At 45.0% G+C, this 24,285-nt stretch overlaps 1 protein-coding gene across 2 annotated transcripts; it reads right to left on the bottom strand.

Moving 5' to 3' along the window:
* Positions 1-704: 704 nt before the first annotated feature.
* LOC123060041 (WEB family protein At2g38370) lies at positions 705-3,999 on the bottom strand. 2 transcript variants are annotated; one of them, XM_044482605.1, is made up of 2 exons: positions 3,670-3,999; positions 705-2,363 (listed from the first exon to the last, which is right to left on the bottom strand). In XM_044482605.1, the coding sequence occupies exons 1-2, from the start codon at positions 3,838-3,840 to the stop codon at positions 882-884; spliced, it is 1,653 nt and encodes a 550-aa protein (XP_044338540.1). In that variant the 5' UTR covers positions 3,841-3,999; the 3' UTR covers positions 705-881. The 2 variants fall into 2 exon arrangements, with proteins under 2 accessions (XP_044338540.1, XP_044338550.1); XM_044482615.1 differs by lacking the exon at positions 3,670-3,999 and adding an exon at positions 3,056-3,617.
* Positions 4,000-24,285: the final 20,286 nt, after the last annotated feature.

The following is a 24,285-nucleotide window of genomic DNA, read 5'->3' as shown; positions in this document are numbered from 1 at the left end:
TCCTCGCCTCCTGGTCCTCCCGAGCCATCACCGAGGTCACCACACCCGACACCGACGGGACGAGGTGGACCCGCGCCGTCCCAAACGGGAAGTCGAGCCGCGCCGCCGCGCCATGGAGCCGAACTTGCCACCGGTCGTATCGAGCGCGACGAGCTCCGCCGTGTAGAATGACCCGGTCCACTTTTTGGTGTGGGTCTCGCGGTCGGTGATCTCCGCAACCCAAGTCCCCCACGCTCGCTGGCAGACACCGAGGTATTTCCTCTACGGTTCCCGCGGCGGAAGGAGCTCGGGGAAGTCGGCGATGCGGCGGGCGGTGGCCGCATCAGAGGGGCGACGGCTGCTTGAGGACGCGCCGCTTGAAGACGAACCATGAGCGTGGCGGCACGGATCCACGCTGTGGATCAACGGTGAGGAGCGCTGGCGATGGAGAAAGACCCGGGGGTTGGGAGGAGTCGCCAGCGGCGGGGGATGGGGAGGAGAAGAGGAAGAGGTGGCGAAGTGGATCTTTTTTTTACTCGGCCTTCGACGGTGGAGTAAATATAGGGCGGCGGCGGTGTGGCTGAGGATAATTTATTCTGTACTAACCGGGTTTTACTCCTCTAACCGGTTATTGGGATCGGTTAGAAATGCCAAATGCCCTCAGTGAGTCCCGGTAGAGAAAATTTACAGGTTATCACACCAAAATTTTGGGAACCAGGAACAGCTGCTAAACATCCACCTTGATCATATAGCATATACCAACTAATTACACATGTACTACTACTAGTACAGTAGTACTCCGGTTGTAAATTGTGGGCTGAACCAGGAGCACCATTTATTCCGGTTGTAAAAACACAGCTTAGTAAAGTACTACGGTCTGGAAAGATACTAACTACACTATGCTACACGACCTTGGTGCAGGAGGATGCCCGGGCTTGCTGCCTCTTCCTGTGCTTCTGCCTGGCCAGGAGCAGCGCGTACACCACGAACCCCAGCCTGCGCCGCCTGGGCTGGAACTGCTTGCGGGACGCGCCATCATGATCTATCCTCATCGGCGAGTACATCTCGTACTTCTGGCTGAGCATCTGCCCCAGAGACACCTCCTTCTTCTTCGCTGAACTCGCCGTCTTACCAGTAGTCTTCCCAGTGGCAGTCTCAAACTCACAGTCGAGCTTCATGCTCAGGATCTGCCCGATGGACATGGCCTTGGTGCTCTTCGGCGTGGTGGCCACCAGGCTCAGGCCGTTCACGTCGTAGATCCCCGTGCCCACCTTTCGGGGTGTTGCTGGCGTTGCCGAGGTCTTGAACTTCACAGAATTATTTCTGCTGTTACTGTTGCCGGTCGGTCGCCAGTTCAGAATTATTTGGTCGGACCGCAGCCTCCGGAGAGCATCTTCGGCTGCGAGCTTAGCTTTGTTTGCGGACTCCTCCCTCTTCAGGGCCTCCTCCAGAACCTTCCTGCTGGACTCGACGGCGGCCATTGCCTCGTCCACTCTTTCCAGAAGTTCTACCTTGCCCTGGTTTGCCTGATCCAGCTCCTGCATTGCCGCGTCTATTCTGTTCCTAGAGGCAACCTCTGATTCTTCCGCCTCGCGCAGGAGCTTGGAGTGTTCTTCAACAGAAAGTGTGACGTCGGATGTAGCGCTCTCCGGGTCCTCCACGTTGCTTCTTTTTCCCATCGCCGCGAGGGCGAAAGCTTCTCCCCGCCTTGAGGCTTCCTTCAATTTATCGGCCATGACGATCCTGAACTGAAGAGTCTTCGCCTTAGATCTTGTGTGCTCAATTGTGGAAGTCAATTCACCAATCTCGAGCTTCGAGTCCTCGACCATCTTCCTGTGCTTGTCTTTTTCGGCATTCAACTGCTTCATCTGCAGCCATATGTCATAAGGTTCCAGCGCAGGTTTCGGGTCTTTTGCTGCTTGTAGCTGCGCGGCAGTTTTGCTCAACTCTGCTTCCAATGCTGAAGCTTTCTCTATATTCAACTGCACCCTCTCACGGGTTCTCTCGAGGGATGCTTTCTCCTCCTCTATCTGGCACTTGAACATCTTGACAGTGTCCATGTTCAGGAATGCTTTTGCCTGATTCAGCTTCATCAGTGTGGCTAGTGGAGACTGTATGGCATTTATGCTCTGGATCAGTGGCTCGGCATGGTCGTCCACTTTCCGTTCTATATCAGGAGGTGGATGTATCTTCATGGTATCAGCATGATCTGTTGCTGCATTTCCACACTCTGATGTTGCCTTCTCTATCTGCAACTTCAAGTCATCAATAACCTGCTTTGTTGACTCCAACTCTTTCAGCACCTTGAATGTTTCGCTTTCCTTAACAAAGAGCCCCATCTCGACCTTCACGGTTTGTTCCTCAACTTTCATGAGTTCTACCTCCTGGAAGAAATGGCACCATAGAAAACAAAATCAATTTATTTATTCGACAATAAAGATTTATAGCAGGAACATGACTTCAACTCCTAAGCTGAAATCGACAATGGAATAAGGAACATGAACAATATCTTCAACAAAATATGACCTGGTTATCAAATAAAAGAACACGTGATGTGTATATGCAGTTCAAGAGCCTTCTTTCTAAAATGGTGAGGAAGTCAATAACCAATCAAGCAGCAAAAAGGCAGGATGAGCCGCTGCAAAGCTAGTATTTGTGACTAGTTTACTCCATTCACAAATACTACCTCTGTACCAAAGAACGTCTTATATTTTGATACGTAGGGAGTATAAGATGTTTTGAACATTTCAATATGGACTACATACAGACTGAAATGAGTGAACATACACACTAAAACATGTCTATATACATCCCATTCACAAAAAAAGTTAGAACATCTTATATTTGTGAACGGAGGGAGCATTTACTAGCTGTGAGAACAGTGTTCGAGACTTCGAGCCAAAAACAATGTCGCCAAATTTCATACCAAAGCGTCCTCACTACACAATCCACCATACATAGTATCTTTGGGGAAATATTAGTGCCCAACACGTACAAATGTACATAGAAGGACTGTCAAGGACACACACTAGCAGAGTAATGTAGTACTTCACTTGCTCTGTTAATGTATACTTACAGTGCACAACGCATCCTCCTCGTGATGCCCAAGCAATTACACCACTAGGCTAGCATCACTGGCATGATCTTGCAGTTCCTCCGCAGCATACCAACCATGAAATGCTACTCACCGCTCAGCTATCCCTCAATTTCTTCCAGGATTAATGTAATTTTACTTCGCAACAGGGAAAGTGACAACCTATTCCACCGGATGTCCGTAACCAATCAGCCTCAAGATCCAATAGTCGAGCTTTAGTACTAGATGCAAAATTTGCAGTGTCGGGCCGGCCAGGCTACCTGCTGGTGCTAAACGCCATTATGAAATGGATCCCCGGAGCCCCCACGGCGTCATGTCACGGTCTCCCGCAACAACCGCCGCTCGCTCGAATCACTCAACCGAAGAGGAGACCGGGTATGTTTGAGATTGCGATTTGCGGCGGCGAGATTTCGAAGCAGATGGCCCGGGGAACGCGAGGAAAGCGAGGGTTATAAAACGCAGAAATGAGAAAGCGCTTTGAGAGGGAAAGCAGATGTGACGGCCACCAGCAGAGCGTCGCCACCACCTGCGCGAAAGAGAAAGGCGGGATAATAGATGCGGGCGGGGAGGTGGGAGGGTGGGTGGGCGAGACTGACCTCCGGCCGGAGCTGGAGCGGCGGCGGCGGCGACGGCGGCTGGCGCCACGGGGAGACGGCGCCGCCGCCGAAGCGGTCGACGGCCTGGCGCACGGACTCGAACTGGGACGACGTGTCCACCTCGCCGCGCCCCCGCATTGCCGCCAGCGCGTGCGCCGCTACTTCCGCCATGGCCCCGGCGGTAGGCGGCCGTGGGTGAGAGTGAGACGGTAGCCCAGCGGGAGTGGAGTGGAGCGGAGACTCTGGTGTGAATGAGGGCGTGGGGGTGCCCGCCCGTGAACCCCGCGGCCGCGGGTTTTGTGGCAGTGTTTCCTTTGGCTCGCTGTGTCCGGTAGCGCCTATGGGATAAAGCCTTTTTAGCGCGGCACGGGGAGGCGTGATTAGCAGATGCCGGTGGTAGTGCGCGAGTAATTGCGCCGGTGAGCCGGGGATGAAAAGATCGTTGGATGGGGCCGGTGGGGGGGGGCACCGGGCCGGCCGGCCACTGCTACGGTTGTGTACGCCGGAGTACGACATGCAGGTAGGGCCCACGCCCACGGGAGGAAGATCCCTGTGTATCGCGCCGTTTAGCATTTCACAGTGATCTGTCAATCTGAACTCACTCCTCCGTGAGATTCCTGCCTTGCCCGGCGTAGTAAAACAGTGGTTCTACTTCTGGCTGTGATGTGAACGCGACGTGTTACGGGCCGGTTAACACTGACGGCTGCAGGTCGATGGATTATTTTTAGACCGATTCCGTGATAATATAAAGCTGCATGCCGGCCGCCGCTAATGTAAATGATGAGATCCACCGTTTGAACAGCGCGCTCTCGTGAGAGGGACGTGTCATGCACGCCGTTCATCTCCTACGCCCGCGTGCTTACGCCCAACTTATAATCGGAAAGTCGGGTGCTGCTATGAGGCCCAGACCCTGACGGTGGGGCCCACCGCACCTCTGAAAGCCGAGGCCCCACCCGACAGACAACGCCACATGATTGAGAGAAGGGGCCAGAGGCCGGGTTCTTGGAATCTAGTGCCATGCATATGTTTACGTACAATGTCGGTGGCAGGCTCGGGCTCTGTGGATTTGGCAGTTTCCACTATGGCTTTGCAGGTTCATCATGTGATTTGAGCGCTAACCTCTTCCTCCTCTCTCCTATCCTTGCTATAGTGTAGTATAAGAGCGAAACAACGGAGTAGTAAAAAGTAGAGCGTTGCTATACACACGACATACCTTGGACGATTTGTGGACGATAGTAGTGATCCAACCGTACCAGCGTTGAACAAAGTGCAGGCCCACCGCTAGATCAAGGATCGTGTAGTGTTCGGCTGGCATGCATCGGCTGCGGAGTAGTTCCGTAAAAAGTAAGAACCACATAGACGTTGTCACCTAGTTTATACAGTGTACTAGTATTGCTAGTATATCCTGCCTGATTCGGAGCCCGGTTTGTATTTGTCCCTAACGAAACACCCCCTTACACTGAGTATATAGGCATATTTTAGAGTATAAGACATATTTTAGAGTATAACGAAACACCCACTTACACCCTTGATATTAACTACATACGGATGTACATAGACATATTTTAAAGTATAAGTTCACTTATTTTGCTCCGTATATGATCCGTATTGAAATATCTAAAAACACTTATATTTAAGCCAGTTAGCCGCTCACTCGGACCAATGCCTAAACTCCGACCTTGTGCTTCCCGTGTAGATTTCGAGACGGTCGGAATAGAGAAACTACGTTGTGCAGTACAGAGAGGCGTGCCGTGGAATCATGGCAAATGAAAAGCAGATCTACTCACCGTTCGATGTACGGGCGGTGTAGTATATGCTTCTTCTTGTTGTTATTGTTTTGAGCAAAGCACACTGCTATACGCGTTCGTGTAATTTTTCTGTCGCTCGGGGGCACCGTGTTTACCGGGGGTCTGTCTTGTCTTCTGGCTTGGATGATAGGGCCCATGGATCGTGCCGAATGCAGCAGCATCCAAAGCGGAAATTTTTCAAGGCCAGAAATGGGCTGCCAGGAAACGGGTCGGGCCTAGATAGTATACTACTACTTTTAGTCGTATGCACTTAGTTGGGCCCAATCAAGCCTAGCAAAAACCAAATGACAGTTGGGCCTAATCAAGTCTAGCAAAACACGTGCGCGCTTTGACCGCACCGTGTATTTCGGGAAAACGAGGAAATTGCACAAACCATCAAAGTTGGTGTCAATTTTGCACATAATACTTACTTTACCGTTTTGTTGCACAAAACACCACATGTTGATGCCATTCGTTGCAAATAGGTCAAATCCGGTGTTTAGATAGATTGATGTGATTTTTGACGGGTGGGTCCCACCCATAAGTGCATGTGTGGCGAAGAAATCTGGGCACATCGGTCAAAACCGAGGACTTCCGATTGCAGTTTTAATTGGCCTATTCAAAAAACTAACACAAAATTCAACATTTTCTTACAAAACTGGTAAGCATGCACGTGCAAATGCACGTCTCGACTAATATCCAAATATATATGAGAATAACATGCATATAAAGATAGTTTGATTGCACCAAAAAATATTACAAATCAAGAAAAGAGAAACAAGCCTGCCTTTGCATATATAGCCTTTTTTATTTAGAGATAGAAGACAAACACGTCAATTTTTGTGTCCCGGAATGCGTGCAAGCTTACATTTTTTTGGTTTCAGGAGGTCATATAAAGATAAATATGTGACAAAAAGGACCTTAGAATCTTGAGACATATTAGTTTGCACAAATGTTAGAAAAAAAAGAACTAAAATTGAAGAAAGCGACTGGTTAAGAGTAGAGGCTTCAGAAGATGTTGCGGAGGTGTGGAAGAAGGTAATACTCAAAAATAGAATTTTTTAGGTCAAATCAAGTTGCATATCTAACTGGAGATGAAAGGTTTAATGTCACGAGTGTACCACGCAGAGCGCATCTATTTTGCAAGCAGAGAGGCTGCAGGGTGCCTTATATGCATTCAACAGAAGGACTATGTAGATGCATCATTTTTCACGTCCTATATTCACCATCTGCCTCCTCTCAACCCATCCCGGTAAGCCCCACCTTCGCCTTCCGTGTAAAACAAAGTTATCACCCTTCCGTGTAAGCTGTTACTTGTTTTGGTGTTCTTTGCCTAAGATGATGTTGATTGTTTTCTGTAGTATGCCAGTTGGTCATTGCTAAATGCTAACTCCATGTGAAACTGATTATTTGATTCCTGAACCTCCATATGTTGATGTTATCACTGTAAATGATAAGTTTATCAATATATATGTGATTCCAACTTCCATTGGAGATCACGCAACTTGATGTGTGTATGGACCAATTTGGTCTTGAAACCAGCACCCATGAAAGCAGAAAGTAAAAGAGTAATGTTGTGTAATTTTCCACCGAAATGTATAAGTATGATCTGCTTTCATGCCAAAATTTATCTATCATGCATGTTCAGTTTCCATTTCCTTGTTTTTCAGGTTCCATCATATGTCAATTAGTACTAACTTTGTTTAATATTCAGGTTAGACTAAGAAATAAATTTCTCATTTGCATTTTGATATCTTTACCCCTTTTCAAAGGATTTTTTTTGTCTATTCAGCAAAAAACCCGGAAGTTCAGTTGGTTAAATAGATCCATGGTCTGCCTACCTTGAAATTGATGTACCAGGAGCCTAGGAGGATGCCAGTAGATGTTTGGTTTTGGTGCACCACCAAAACAAGCTTGCTGATGGGATGGAAAGGCTAAGGTAATGAACTATCAACTGTACACGTGAGGTAGAAGGCTACGCCTACTGTACTGCCAGCTAAAATACGCCTATTCCGTCAAAAAGAAAAATGTAATGCCTAAGATGCACTGTCCTGAACCAGCTAAAATACGCTTATTGATTTTTTTTGTTCTAAACTTCAAAATGATAGCTATACTGTTCTGAATTTTTAGGATATCAGCAGTTGTTTGTATCTTTGAGTGTCTAATTCCAAGTTGAAATCGAGATTGTTAACTACTGATAAGCTGAAGGTAGTACTAATCGCCATCTTTATCTCCGTTTGACAAACAGAGATGAACTCCTTTCAATTTCGGGTTAGTTGAGTTGGGAGCTGTGTTCCAGTTAATCAGTTATATATGATTACCTCCTGAAACCCGGATTTCAGTTTCTGAATCCCTGTGTTCCACTGGCGGTGACCATCAGGCCTCACCAGCATAATTTTGCACATGATCAATGGTGTTCTGTTCTGATAGGGGAGTAGTAGTAGGAATCGTGGCAATGGACCTTTTGGCTGCAAATCTGTTTGGTGCTCTGGCATTATGACCTAGAGGTGCTCCACTTGTAACAATCCAGAATTTTACTGAAATTATTGGTAGTTTGATGCTGTGTGCTCCATGCATTGGTGTTCTGATCTCTATCTATGATTTTCCATGTGGAAGAAGCTACAGTATGTAGATTTCAGAACTACTTGCAACCAGAAATACCATGTGTTTGAATACTGTATGTTTAATGTTCGATGATAGATGCGATGTTGTGCTGAGATGTATCCAGTAATAGCATTCTTTACAGATTAACATGCCGATGCGTTTTGTATCAAGTCACAGCAAGTTACTATTCTGTTTCCCTATGGTGGACAGCGGGTGGGTTACCTGATGTGCTGGTCGACGAACGGGGCGGCTCTGGCGGGACGGGGACAGGCTCCCGTGGCGGGGCGGCGAACGGCGCGGACGGGCTCCCGTGGCGGGGCGGCTCGTCCCGGCGGGGAGGCGAACGGCGCGGCGCGGCGCGGCCTGCAGGAGGAGGACGCGGCCTGTGGGAGGAGGACGGGCTCCCGTCCCGGCGGGGAGGCGAACGGCGCGGCCTGCAGGAGGAGGGGCTCCCGTCCCGGCGGGGAGGCGAACGGCGCGGCCTGCAGGAGGACGGGCTCCCGTCCCGGCGGGGAGGCGAACGGCGCGGCGCCCGGCGGGAGGAGGACGGGCTCCCGTCCCGGCGGGGAGGCGAACGGCGCGGCGCCCGGCGGGAGGAGGACGGGCTCCCGTCCCGGCGGGGAGGCGAACGGGGCGCGGCGCCCGGCGGGGAGGCGAACGGCGCGGCGCGGCGCCCGGCGGGGAGGCGAACGGGGCGCGGCGCCCGGCGGGGAGGCGAACGGGGCGCGGCGCCCGGCGGGGAGGCGAACGGTGCGCGGCGCGGTCTGCAGGAGGAGGAGGAGGAGGTCGTGCGGCGGGGCGGTTTTTGTTTTTGTCTGCGGAGCGATTTTTAGTGCGGGGCGATTAGCGATCGATTTGGCTTGTTGCGTGGTTGGTAGCGTTAAACACAGAATGATTAAAGACCATTAGATCTTGATGATCTATGGGTGAGATTGTTTGGATCTGCCCTTCTCTTTCTTTTATAGTGGTAGTAGATAAAATTCTAGTAACACAAACATATACCCAGTATTATTCTTGAAAAAATCTAGCTCATTCGGACCAAAGGTTTGGAAGATATTGAAAGTTTTAGTTGTTTAATTAAAATTTTGGTTCAAAATTCAACATTTTGAAAAGAAACTATAACTAGTAAACCATAAATGTATCCAACGTTGATCTGGGAAATCTCAACTCATTGGGAGTAGAAGTTTGGAAGATATTGAGAGTTTTAGTTGTTTAATTCAAATTTTGGTTCAAATTCATCTTTTCCAAAAAAAAACCCTATAGGTATAGTAAACCATAAATGTATGTGACATTGATCGGGAAAAATCTGAACTCATTGGAGTAAAAGTTTAGAAGATATTGACAATTTTAGTTCGTTCATTCAATTTTTTGTCTGAAATTTTATGATTTTCTAAAACATTTTAAAAAAGTAAACCGTACACGTACTCGATACTAATCCAGGAAAATTCATCTCAATTGGACCAAAGGTTTTGGAGATATTGGCATATTAGTTGACCGACTACTGTGGTTTTCTGCACCACGCGTGCACTTACCGGTGGAACCCACATGTCAGAAATCACATCAGTGTATCTACACACTAGATTAGACCTATCTGCAGTGAATAGGCACCAATATATGATGTTCTATGCAACAAAGTCGTATGGTAGGTGTTATGTGCAAAATCAACACCATTGGTGGTTTGTGCAATTTCCTCTTCGGGAAATCATTTTCGGTAGATCAATCGTAGGTGCACACCAGTACGGGTATATAGCATATATTCTTGCAGTGGCTATTGTATGGCTATACACGGCAATCTATGCGCCCATTATTTAGCAAAATGCGTGGTCATCTATGAACTGTGGCAACCTAGTCTGAGTTCCTCCCGCAACCCTCCTCCTCCCGCGACCCTAACCGACCGTTGTCACCGTCCTGATCTCCTTTTGCTCCCGCAACCCTCCTCCTCCCGCGACCCTAACCGACTGTTGTCACCGTCCTGATCTCCTTCTGCTCCCGCAACCCTCCTCCTCCCTATCTCTCGCTCTCTCCTCACCTCTCCCGGAGGCCACTGTCGAACAAGGTCGAGCGGTGCCCGCGATGGGGGCGGCGGGGATCTGATCCCCAACGGTCTCTTGGGCCATCAATGGGGAATCCTCTCTGGGGAGGCGGGTGGCGGTCGTTGAGCCACCGAGCGCGGCGCCCAGGGCGGAGTTCCCTGGTCAGGCGGTGGCGGTGATCGCCTCCATGGCCAAAGGGTCAGTGGAGGTCGGCCTCTGGCGTGCTCTCAGGCGATGAATGGTGGCGGCGGTCGTGCATCTGATCCCTGTTCAGATCGGTTGTGGTGTGGCCCTTGGCCGGCTGGCGGCAAGTGGAGGGGTCAATGAGGGGTGGCTGGAGGTCACAGGCGGTTGCGTGCATCTTCACAACGCGGTCTCGCGAATCTAGTCAGTTGCGGAGTCGGGGTGGCGCGAGTTCTGGTGAAAGTCGTGTTGACTTCGGTCATGGCAGACGATGATGGCATCTTTGACAATGTTTTCTTGTCGAGGCATCGTCGTTGTAGTCTGTGTCACAACGCTGGGGTTGCTCCGATGGAAACCCTACATTTGGGTCTTCTGGATTTGATGATGTCGGCGCCTTTGGTGTCGTTCGCCCTCCTAAGGACACTATTTTGGAGCCGGTGCCAGCTGGAAGGGCCAAGAGGTGGAGCGGCGTTGCATCTACCACAATAATGACGGCGGGTCTCGGTGGCGTGGCACAATGGTGTCTCGGTGATGGACGTGTGTGGATGGACGCACGCGGGGTGGTGGCGCTATTTGACGTCGACGACAGTTGGGCCTGATAAGGTCAATGCGTTGAGCCCTCCAAAAGATGGGAGGACGAAAGATGGTGATGGCGGATTCTAGAGCGTGCACATGCAGTGTGTGTGCGAGTGTTTGCTAGATCGGTTGGTGTTATCCGCTCGCTCTGGGGCAACTTGACGAGACCACCGATTTAGATGGTGTATATTGGTGCGAGGTCATGCCACATCATCAAGTTTATAGTTGTAGCGATAGAGGTCGCTAGCAAAGAGGCTTTGGATTGATCAATGTATTTGTTTTGTTAGGCTCTACTAGATGTCTATTTTACCACGTGACACATGTGGTAAGCAATACAAACAACTCAAAAAGATGTCTATTTTATTTTACTTCAAAAGAGCATATGGTTCTCGTTTCATCCTTTCCTTCGTCCAACCTCTCTATATATGCCCCTTTCTTTTTATGACTTTTTTTTCTCCCACACTTTCCACTAAAAGCAACTTAATTATCCTACGTCTTATTGAGTTACCAAAATATGTTTCTTGCAAGTCAATCATGATGATCGCATAAAAAAAACTTGATAAGATTTTAGCGCATCAAAGTAATAATAGATCTGCAGTCACATGTCAATCTATTAGAATGTTTATGCTCCTGTTGTAACACAGATAATTATATAGTAATATAATAAAGATGATTATGTGCATCCTTGAATGTAGAGGTCCGGGGTTCAATCTCCTTTTCCAAAAAACATATGTGAACTGTAATAATAAATGGATGCGACTAACCACCAGTCGACTGGTGGTTAGCGACAAATCCGCACGATCGAAAACCTGCGTCCCTCCCCGCGCGTGACCCACTTCGGCAGCGCCACCCACGACCCAACATTCTCTCGCGAGGCCCACCGCGCGCAACGCATTAAGGCCCAAGACTGTTAACACAGCCCCTTTGGCCCCCCTCCCCCCTCCTGCACGTGACTTACCACCCCAAAACCTAGTTTCTTACCTCCATCGCAAGAAACATCCACCTGCCCTGATCAGTTCTCTCCTCTCTCCCCAACGCGCCTCCATCGCTGGCGACCTCCGCCCCAGATCTGATCCACCAAAAAAAGGAAACCGCGAAAAACATCACCAAAACACAAGGATTTGAGGGAGGGCCCCGGTTTACCACAACAACATCATAGGGGTTACATCAGTTCGTCTCAATCTCGTCATAATCAGGAAAAAAAGAAAGGAGGTAAGTGATTCAACCTCTATACACCTGCTGCATTTGCATTTCATACCAATAAAATCAAATTCCTCGGTTGTAATTTGAGTTACCACTCAAATTCAGTCAGGTTACCAAACAAAAAGATTGACTAAATTTTCCTCTTTTACAACCAAAAAGTTGGTAAAATTGGTCCATGTTCCTACCTACAGATTACATCATTGATTTACCTCATCATTAAGTTACCAACATAAACACATATAGGTTATCATCATCAATCTGTCAAGCTATCTTTTTTGGAGCATGTTAGAAATACATGTATGAATTTTCTCATTAAAACTGACATACCATCTCGAATGAATATATATTACCAGAATGTGTGCATTGAGTAATCAGCATCCTTTAAGATTTATTCAACATAAAGAAAGATCCTTTTCTTCCTTTTTATATTGAACAAACCCATGTCAGAACAAGTTACCATGCTAATTCATTACAAATTACCAGGAAAACTCAGAACCAAAGGTGCTAAAAACACTACAAGAATACCATGTGTTGATTTACATTGTTGCCACCAGACTTTTTTGATAAGAAATGATGTTCATGAAATGAGGTTGGTAGAAACTATTGCTGTCATACTCCCATATGCTGGTTACTGCCAAAACGATACCTGTTATAAAAAAGAAGTAATGAGTGCAGTAAAAGGAAAAAAATATAGTTGTTGTGAAAAAATAATCAAAATTGCTTGTGAGTGTGGAAAATTAAAGGATGCAATCATATGTGCTAGCAGGTGCTGCAACACAAGAAAATGGCGCATGACAACAGGGATAATGTGGATATCATTATGAGTGGTGTGGGGACAAACCAAGAGTGTGAATATGCACACACGGCAAGCTTTGGTTCTGCCAAAACAGATGAAGGTAAAATATTTACCATGCCACCACATTTTTGTACACAAACTTGTTACCATCGTACTTGAATTGCAACTACCACCCTATGTTATTTACAACTATCACATTCACCATGAAACAGTTCATCAATCACGTAGCTTGATGCGCACAGGTTACCATGAATTTAGGTACAATTACCACACTTACTGCATACAAATTATCATGCAATCTGTATTACAATTGGAATTACATGCTTTCACTTTACAGCTACAAAAAACATCTTAATGCATGCAAACTTTACCAAGCAACTGGAGTACAAGATACCACTAGTTTTGGCGTGTAAAAAATATAACACAAATTAACAACTTTCAATCACATTACAGGTGCTACATCTAGAAGCAACCCGGTGGTTCGAGAGACAAGCAAAGAACCGACTACTAGCAGCATAGGGGTGAGAGAAAGCTTCTTTGATCATTCAGTCAGCGAGCCGGCGAGTCCAGAAACAGGAGGAGAGAATGCTGAACAGAGAGACAAAAATACCGAGGCATACTCCACAACGAAACCTCCTGATGAAACGATGAAGTTTGATACTTTTGAGGAAGCTTATGAACACTACATGCAATATGCACTGAGACATGGGTTTGGAATGAGACTGGAATACAGAAAAACAATTAAAGACAATACTGTAAGCAAAGTCATCTTGGTTTGTGGGAAATACGGCAAGCCAAAAACAAACAAGGAGGAGACAGAGGATGTGCAGGACCCAAAAGGCATCGTGAAGAAGAGGAAAAGAGGGAAGGTTGTGAGGTCGGGATGTCCGGCCCACCTTTACATCACCCACACGGATGCGTGGTGGAGAGTCAAACGCTTCAACGACGACCACAACCATCCTCTAATAAGAAAGCCGTCCTTGACAAAGTTCCTATCAACACATAGGAACATTCCAAAAGATGAGCAGGACTTCTTGAAGATATTGCACGGATGCAACATAGAGACAGCAAGACAGATGCAACTAATGCAATGGTTCTACGGGAATCCTAAAGATGTACCATACACAACAAAGGACATCGCAAACCAGCGAGCTAAATTCCGGATGGAGTACCGCAATGCTGATGTGGGGAGCACAATCTCGTACTTCCAAGATATGAAGGCACAAGATCCAGATTTCTATTGGAGAATAAAGCTTGATGATGAGGACAGAGTGGAAAATTTATTCTGGATAGATGGTGCGTCGCGCAGGGCATATGCTAGATACAACGATGTCATCTCATTTGACACAACATACATGACAAACATGTACAAAATGCCATGTGCGCCCTTCATTGGCATTAATAACCATGGGCAGTCAATCCAATTTGGTTGTGGGTTTGTTCGAAACGAACTATCTGGTAACTTTGTGTGGCTGTTTAATGCATTCTTGCATGCAATGGGTGGAATTGCGCCAAAGAACATAATAACATATCAAGATTTTGCAATGAGGAGTGCTATTGATGATGTGTTCATCGGGATAGTACACAGGAATTGCCGCTGGCATATAATGAAAAAAGCACAAGAGAAGCTTGGGAAGCTGATGGCTGACAATGAGCCACTAAACAATGCATTCAAGGATTGTGTTGACAACAGCCTGGCTGGTATTTTACTTCCCACCCCTCACTAACTTAAAACACAGAAAAATGGGCACATAGAAAATGGGTTTAGATCCATGATAACAACAGTTACCATCTAACAAGGTGACAAGTTACCAGAGGATTATAGCAAAATTACCTACATTAATTGCTTTCTGTACTACCCCTATCATGTTCATGTTTGATGTACACATTTCAGTTGTTCACCCCACTACTTACAACAAAAACTTTTCAATCACCAGCTAGTGCTGATTGATATGAGTATCTTTTTGTTGCTAGTTAAAAATGATGCTTCTACTACACACACAGAGTGGTAATCGCTTTGGAAAAAAAACTTATCCTGTGTGCAAAGTACTTACCATGATGCTTGAACTAAAGTAACCAGGTGTGTGTGACAGAATTATCAACAACAGTGGTGTTCCCTAGTTACCAAATATGTTTGAACCAATGTTACCATCCTTCAAATACTTGATGTTACCATGTATATGTTATGAATGCAGTTGAGGAGTTTGAGCACAAGTGGTGGGTGATGATGGAAGCGTATGGCCAGACCGACAACGAGCATTTCCAATGGTTGTGGGAGAACAAGAAGTGTTGGGTCCCGGTATACTATATGCACGATTTTTCCCATTCTTGCAGACCACGGCAAGAAGCGAGGGTTTTAACTCTATGCTCAAGAAGTATGTCAACCCAAACAACTCACTGGTCGAATTCGCACAACAGTACACTGTGATACAGGATAAGGTGATGGCTAGCGTGTCAAAAGAGCAGTTGGAAACAGTATACAAAGAAACCGAAATGTACTCGATGAACCCGCTGGAGATGCAGGTGCGAGGGATGTACACACATAACTTGTTTTGCAAATTCCAGGTGGAGATGAAGGTGAAATCAGCATACAGATGCGATGCATTGGATGATGGTACTTTCAAGGTCAGCTCAGTGCGGGGGATAATACCAAAATATGAAGACAGGGACTACCATGTGCAAGCAAACATGGTTGAAGAGACATACTCGTGTAGTTGCTGCAAGTTTGATCGTGACGGTCTACTGTGCGTGCACATACTACGAGTTATGGACCAAATTGGGGTATACGAGATACCTGAAAAGTACATCCTAAAGAGGTGGACCTGGGATCCAGAGGAGGATCTTATTCAACCTGATTTCGAACAGCCAACAGTTAAGAAGTCGATGCCAGAGGAGGGGAAAAGCGTCATGCGATACACGTCAATTCTTAAAGAATTTAAGGCATCGGCCAAAGACGCTTGCCTAACAGATGACGGGACCAGATTGGCAAGAAAACACCTGTATAATTTCAAGGAGGAGCTTGAAACCCTGAAGAACAATCAACTTTAAAAAGCAAGAAAGGAAAAGGAAGAAGCAAAAGGATCGTTTCAAGGATAGCTAGATCCCTGCTCGATACCTGTGGGGCGGATGAATGAAGACAACCCCGTCACACAGCACCAAAACTCCCCCCATGCAAGACATCCAGAGAAACCAGCCACACAACAAACAAGTGCCACTAATGTGCAGCGACAAGAGAACCCCGCCACACAACAAGAAAGTGCTACTAATGTGCAGCGAGAGGGTAACCCTGCCACACAGCAAGAAAGTGTGCGTGTGACGATACATGCTAGCAAAAACAATCATGCTTTTTTCATCCAGCCCCCACATCCTGATGCAGCTCCGTCCTCAAACACAAAGTTGATACTAGACCCTCCCAAGACTACAACAAAGGGGCGGCCAAAGTCAAAAAGAAAGCAGTCAGGTTTTGAGATTGCAAAACCCAAGCCAAAAAGGAAATGTGGTGTGTGCGGGAGTCTGGAACATGACAAACGCACATGCAAATCTCCCCTAGCAAGATAAAAATGAAGAATGTGCTATTAAAAGGAAAGGTGGTGGCTACAATTTTTTCATGGACCATAATGTGCAAGCTACAAGCCCCAATAACATTCCAGTTATCAGCATTGTATCATGAATTTATAATTGCTTTGTAATGCAAAAAGTGTATATATATAATTTAAGCAAGCTATCAGTACCCTATTATGCCAGTTACCAGCAATGTATGATGAAATTGACATGGATTTGTAAATCCAATATTTTTATATCTACATTTTTTGAAGGCTACCAGCATTGCATTGTATTACTTATGAACAAAAAATTAGGCCTGCTTGCACTTCTAAAAATTGCTTATTAACAAAATATAATCACAGTAGTGAATTTATCATATAGTCAGTGACTTCGGACTGTGTATACTATAGTAAAACAGCATGTCAACACTTTGCTCCATGACATTGTCGATGACAGATTCATATAAAAAAGTTATCAACACATTTTGGTAGAAGTTATCACACAGTAGTAAAAAAATATCACCTCATCACCCTTTGCTCCATGGCATTGTCGATGACAGATTCATATAAAAAAGTTATCAACACATTTTGGTAAAAATTATCACACAGTAGTAAAAAAATATCACCTCATCACCCGCTGCCGAACAGATGATAACGCCACTGTTTGCATTTGTTTTGATAATGATCTAACCACCTGAATGTCATAATTTTCCGGAGAGCTGGAATTTGTTCCTGAGTTAAGGCTGGAACACTTTTGCCATCCCACACCTCAAGGTACGTGCAGGCAAAAAATCCGCAATCAATGCTGAAACATTTGTGATAAAAAACAACACAAAATCAGTTTAATTGGAGTTTGCGACCAGGTCAATAAACAGGGATGAGAAACATATAGTGGGATGTTAAAAAGAGAGTGAATAATACACAACTAACCCATTATCCTGTTTGAACACATTAATGTACACAGGTTCATAGTCCTGAATCTGCTTATGCGAGTCCTTGTAATTTATCAACCAAGCCTTCTTTATAGCGTTCATGTATTTTGTCGCATGCTCAAGAAGAGAAGGACTATCTTGTTCACGCAATGAATCTAGAACTTCAAACCGCCTCGCCCTAAGATTTAGTGACAACACATACCAATGCCTGTCATCTGGACCGAGGCCCAACTTTTGCAAAGCAGGGAATAGCAGCTGCAAAAAATTAAAAGGCAGTAAGCATAGAAGGAGTTGGAAAAGAAACAAAATTACCAAGATAACAAATGGTCATGAAATTCACATGGGAGGCAACTAGAAAAAGAAATTATCAGGGCAGAAAGGTCAAAGTTGCCAGTGTGCATGAAAAGAGGTTATCATGACATGAAGAACAAAACAATATCCCCAGATAACAATAAGTTACATGATATTAACAAGAAGTTACAAAGACACTAACTGTAAAGTTACCAGATCCAGCAAACATAATATACCTGATCCTGGTGACTAAGAATGTAAGACTTGTTCCATCGAAAATACTTCAATACACACTTGGATTTGAAGTCTCCTATCGACAGATACACAGATAACAGCCAAGGGAAGATGAGCCTGTTTGGCGTTTCCTTATACTGGAGAATGCGAACATGTAACTCGGCAATGCTGGTTGATAGTTGCCCAACTCCCTTCACCCAATTGGCAAGCTCACCGAGGGTGACCCACCTACCATCAATGTCGATAACCCTAACACCACAAAAAACAAAAAAAAGATTAAAAAAATACATTTCAAAAAATGGCACACAAGTAATGATTTATGTTAAAAAATGAGAAAAAGGATGGAAACATACTCTTTAATCTTAGAGTTGGAATCAGTAGTATGCTTGATAACTTCATTGTAAACATACTCTTCCTCCTCGCTCGGTGTGAGGGTGGCAAAAGGCGGGAGCAGGTATTTGGACGGGTGGGTGACCCTAACTTTCCGAATAAAGGATTTGGGGGTTGAATTGCATACTAAATGCTCTGTGCGAGGTGGTAACTCTGGTGTAACAAATGTTGGACTTTGAGGGTTGTCTGGTAAAAACAGAAAAAACATAACTAAACTGTATAATGTAACAAGCACATGACTAAAACAAAAAGTCAAAAAAAACAATGAAAAACATGAGTTATCAACAGATGGGGCAAGGAATTATCAAGTGATGGGTCAAAGCTTATCAACTGCCACATGTTTTGATTATCAAGTGGTGGTCCATAGTTGAAAAACAAAGAAAGGGGTTTGTGCAAGGGTTGCAATGTTCATGGAGCAGGAAAAAAACACCTATTTAAACATTAGATTTCCCTTTTAATGCTGGATTGTCATGCTCAAATTCTTCCCACCACATGAGAACCTCATCATCGTCAATCTCAACATCATACACTTGCACACGACCAGCTTCCGGTGTTATTTAAATAAAAAAGAGCGATGAGGACATGAACAGTAGTGATAAACAAGATAAATTGTTGCAAAAAAAACAAGTATTGAAAATTGAGACAAGATACACAAAGTTATCAGGAACACAATATAGAAGGTACCAGGTAATTTCAATGTGGATTACTAGCACACATGTATGGGCCTTTTAAGGAACAAATTAGATATCACTGGTGCACAACGAGGAACAACTGTGATATCAACAAATCATCATAACATGTAAAAAGAAGACCAAAAGAATTGTATAGCCCATAATTGGTAAACAATGCATATGTGGCTGGAGTTATGGTGTCAATGGTTCGTAAATTGTTAGGATTTGAACATTTGAGTTACCAAGATAGTGTCATATAGACTTATCAGAATAAGAGTACACACCTGCTACTAAAAGTGCAGTATTGTTTTGTAAGCATGACAATCGATTAAGGAAAATAAATAGGCAATGATAGGAGATGTACGTATCATGCGCCTACTAAAAGTCAGTAATGGATAACATCGGCTTTCGGAACTGACAAAGTTACCAGGGGGAAAGAGGATGGGGTTATCGTCTATGCTAGCATCGTACAAAAAATTGTAGCGGGCACAACAGAATTATACATTCCGGGTACTGAAAGCACAGGTGTTAAATTACATCACACAAAAGCATGGAAGTAGTATTACATTCATCCATACACACAGAATGATAGCAAGTTCCAAACACATAAATAAAAAGAGCACACCAAGGCACAAACAATACGTACGCTGACATATCTCAATCCATCACTCTCGCTGCATAAAAGCGAAGACACAAGGTCTTCACTTACCAGAGTTGGGTGGCGGAGCCCAAGCAACCGGTTGCGCCTTGGTAACTTTCACCACTGCCTTGCCCTTCGAGCCAGCATCAACAGGAGATGCGAGCCCTAGAACGGCGACAGGGCCAGTAGCTGGTGCTGCAGGTGGTACTTGAGTCGATGGCGCCGCCGGAGGTGCTTCTGATGCTGCAGATGGTACTTGAGCCGATGGCACCGCCGCAGGTGCTTCTGGTGTTGCAGGTGGTACTTGAGCAGATGGCGCCGCCGCAGGTGCTTCTGGTGCTGCAGATGGTACTTGAACAGATGGCACCGCCGCCGATGCTTGTGGTGCTGCAGGTGGTACTTGAGCCAATGCTGGTGCAGCTTGAGCCGTTGGAGTTGCTTCAGTAGATGGTGGCACTTGTGGACTCGCACCAAAGATGGCATCAAGCCCAATAGAGCAGCTGGGTGGCGTAAAATTACCATCGTATTCTCCAGCTCCAGGGGTGCTCGACTCCAACGTAGGATCAACTACTGCTTCAAACACCACAAGTAACACACAAATAAGGAAAAAATGCATCAGGAAAACATGTAGAGGACATTGTATTTGTTAGTGCCAGAACATTAACTTGAGTTATCAAGGATTAAATAGACAAGTTATCAACATAAGAAAGTTAAGTTACCAACCTGTGCCAACAGGATTATGGGCATCATTCTCTTGACCTCCAGCTGTAGCCGTATCAATAGGCATATTGACTGGGGTACCTCCCACAACTTTCTCAGTGTCACGAACGGCTACAGCGGAAAAAGATTCAACACATCGTCAACATAAAACATCATAAAATACAAGAAACAAAAAAACAAAGGCGATGACTAACAAAATACCTTCACCTCCATCATGCACTATATTTGGGACGACTTCATTTTGACATTCAACAGCCACAGCCACGCTGGCGATATCTTCAACAACAGTAGTAACAGTTGCCGCTGCAGCAAGTTGAAAAACAGCATCATCAGAAACACCAGCCGATGTCGCCGCAACAGCATCAGATGCGCCCTTGCTAGATCCTGCTGCTTTTTCAGACGGAGATGTCGCCATGGGTGATTCATCAAGATGGATAACTTCTGTTGTCTCCGATGATGTTGTCTGCGACAATGTTGCCCTTAGTCGTGGAGAGGATCTGGTCTTGGCAAATTTCACCTTTTTCACAGCAGTTTTATCTTTTGAACGACTAAAAAAATGGGTACACAAGGGTAGTAGTGAGATTACACATGTTGTCAAACCTAAGTTACCACATGTTTCAAACAAAAAAAGATGTTACATACTTCATGTATAAGTAGCATCCAGGGAAAAAATTACAGAGTTATCAAGGACTATAAGTATAAAGTTATCAAATGATATGAACAAAAAAACCAGCAATTAGTTTTGAATAACTGCAAACTAGAAAGGTATGTGAACACCTTTTTCCTGATACACTTGGTGAACCCTTTGCAACAACAACTTGTTACATAGGTGCATTGAATGAAAAAAATAACCAAATGTTACAAGCACATACACCTATAAAGATTAGTAACTCTAAATTATCAGGGGGGCAAGTTGAGTTATCAATGTTCATCAAAATAAGTTATCAGACAACAATAACAAAATAACCATCTTGCTGGTATGTGTAAAACAAAAATATAGTTTCAATGCACATGAGAACAGTATAGAAAATCAGAAAAGAACTACTGGACATAAACGAAAGTAAGAATGTGAATACCTTTTCACTGGTTCAATCCCTGAATCCTTAGCAGCAACAGATTGTTTGCCGGGTGCCCTGCAAAGGAAAAAAAGCAAGTTAATTACCAGCATGAAATTACCCAAACTACCTTACTCAAACAACTGTATTTACCATGTTGTTTCAGGCACATAATTGATAAAAAAGACCATGGAAATAATCATTCACCTGCGTGGGGCCTCCTTCCGCATGATGTATAGTGGGATGGATACACCGGTTCCCTTTTCAGCCACAGGTATACCAAGCTCCTGGACCACAACTTTCTTCACATCTAAATGAATCTCAGATGCTGACAGTGCAATTGGTGAAGACGGCCTTTGCGATGGGCTGGGAGGCACAACTGGTGAAGTTGGACGGGGGGGGGGGGGGGTGATGGCACAGTTGGTGAAGCTGAACGGGAGGGTGATGGCAGCCTCAGTTTCTTGCGCCTCTGATAAGCCAAATTTTTCACAAGCTGAGTACCACACCGCTTGACAGAAGATTCAGTGGCCGCCTCAGCTTGCGTATCTGTCAGACCTTGCTGGCTAAGCCCTCCATCACCTGATTCGACGGATGCTGCATGAGATGTGCCAGTGAGTATGATCTGAGACTCATTGAGGTTATCATCGACAGGGCGGACAGGCGTGTCTTCAACATCTGCTCCTGTGCCATCATGAGCTTTGACAGTTGCACCATCTAGATGTGTGGTGTCATCATCAGCTGGACCGCTGCCCGTATCTACATCCACGATACCACTTCCCGAAGCAACAAAAGGATCTTTACTGCGACGACGAACAACCAGATAGTCCATATCATCATCATCATCATCATCATCATCATCGGAGTCAGTGTCAGAATCAGAATCATTGCCTCCGTGATACTCGTCATCATTGTCAGAATCTTCAGCAACATTCTTTCCAGGGCTTTCTGGCCGCTTGCTTTGTGATGAGCGCGTAGTCCTTGACGTCGTACGGGCGGCAGAAGAGAGAACGTTCAATCCAGCGTCTAGCTGACGGGATGCATCTGAATGGCCCTCATCATCTAAAGCGGTGAATGATTGCACAAGATTGCCTATGATGCCAGCCATGGCGGACGTGAACCGAGCAACTATTTGAGTTGATTTGGCAAATTTCTGTTCAGCATAAAAATACAAAAAATAGAAATAACTAGTAAGTTATCACCAAAATGCAACAAAAGTTACCGTGAGTTAATAAAAAAGCACACACAAAAGAACAATACCAAAAACAAATGTGTGGTGTTGTTGCAGTAAACAAATGAATGTATTCATGATTTAGCAAAAATTCAGTCACCATGAAAATGAAGATCAATATATGAGAAAGTTAAAACATCACAGTTAGATATCAGCAAAAAAACTTAAGTTATCTAAGAATCATCACAAAGAAATGCAACCAAAGTTATCATGATATCAAGTTATCACAGGAATGCAACAAAATTATCAAGGCATTACGCTAAGAATTATCAGATGGTTGCATCATAATTATTATCCTTTATAGAGGATATGTCACATTGGAAACAAACAAATTAGTAAAGAGTGTCAAGTTGGCATCAAAAGAGGGCCACCACATTTAGTGCAACAAATAAGTTATCAGCCAATGAAAGAACATAAAATAGCAGAAAAAAAATTCAAGAAACTAGGATACATGCTCACCTCATGACTGCAGCTTGGGGCAGTATGAACATGCATAAACTTGTCAAGACCTTCCAGACCACCAAACAGACAGAAATTCATGCCAAACTCAGGCTTCAACTGGAAAAAATGTAGCGACATGTCAGATAAGTAACAACAAAAAACAATGAAAAGAAAATGCAGTTGCAAAGCAGTGCGTGAACTGAAAAACATAGATATAGATTACCGGTAGTTTCCCGAAAGAAACTTTGTCAGCCTGAGCATCCTTGTTGAGGACAAGTGTTATCAGCTTTTTTGTCCAGGCATTGATGGGAAAAGGACCATCAGGCAATACGATGCCAAGTCCAGAAAGATCAATCACATGAATGTACAGTAGCTGATAAGAAAAATACAAGCGTCATGGTAAACACAAACAAAAATCATACACAATATGACAAAGAAATGACAAATGACAAAAGAGAAAGTAAGAGGAAAGCATTGTCACTTACATTGTAGAAGAGAAGGCAACCCCTGGTAGGCTTGCGTTTCAGCAGCGCCTTGTGTAGTTCATCAGCAATAAATTTGGACCAATTGAGGTTTTTAATACCATCGATGCCCCGCTGCAAGTTAAAAAACAAAAAGAAACTGAAGTTCACCGAATGCACCACAAAAAAATCTGAAAGTTACCACACTGACATATAGTAAAGTTATCAGGCACACAAGAAAGAAAATGACATGATTACAAAAAAACTTACCAGCACAGCATACCATCGAGGGCTAATTTTGTTGGAGGTGGTAGGGGCAATGACAGCATACCATCGAGGGCTAATTTTCAGAACGAGATTAGTCATTTTAGGGGCATATCCAAGCTCACCAAACAACTCAAGCCCTAACTCAATATCAGCTTCAGTAGGGAGGTTGTAAGGGACATCCTTCCCTCCACGCGGCACGCCCATAACACGATGCACATATTCCTCATTGACCGGAAGCCTGCCTCGGCCTGGTACGACTACCTCACGCGAATTGGGTTCGTAGAGATCAGCAAGCCACACAATGAGATTGTTGAATAGATGGTCACATTGGATATTCCGAAGGCTAGTTAAATCCATATCATCAATGGCAGCCTTCCTGTCATCATTCATGTCCTTGCATGCTAGAAGAAGCGAACTGGGTGAGGCTCTGTTCCGCGGAGGAGGGCGTTTCGCCTTTTTCGAAGGAACCTCATCGATTCCGTCACCATCTCCTTTGCGCTTCCTCGGCATTGTCTCCCTGACACATAGGAAAAAAAGAAAGCGAATGAAACCATCAGATGAC

This window comes from Triticum aestivum, chromosome 1A (genome assembly GCF_018294505.1).
Source record: "Triticum aestivum cultivar Chinese Spring chromosome 1A, IWGSC CS RefSeq v2.1, whole genome shotgun sequence".
Classification (NCBI taxonomy): Eukaryota; Viridiplantae; Streptophyta; class Magnoliopsida; order Poales; family Poaceae; genus Triticum; species Triticum aestivum.
The sequence above is the reverse complement of the archived record's forward strand: the minus strand, read 5'-3'. Positions and strand labels throughout refer to the sequence as shown.

Excerpts from the sequence above, each read along its gene's own strand:
- LOC123060041 (XM_044482605.1), bottom strand. The coding sequence starts at position 3,840 with ATGGCGGAAGTAGCGGCGCACGCGCTGGCGGCAATGCGGGGGCGCGGC. Across the intron at positions 2,364-3,669 it reads CGCTCCAGCTCCGGCCGGAG|GAGGTAGAACTCATGAAAGT; the intron begins GTCAGTCTCGCC and ends CATTTCTTCCAG.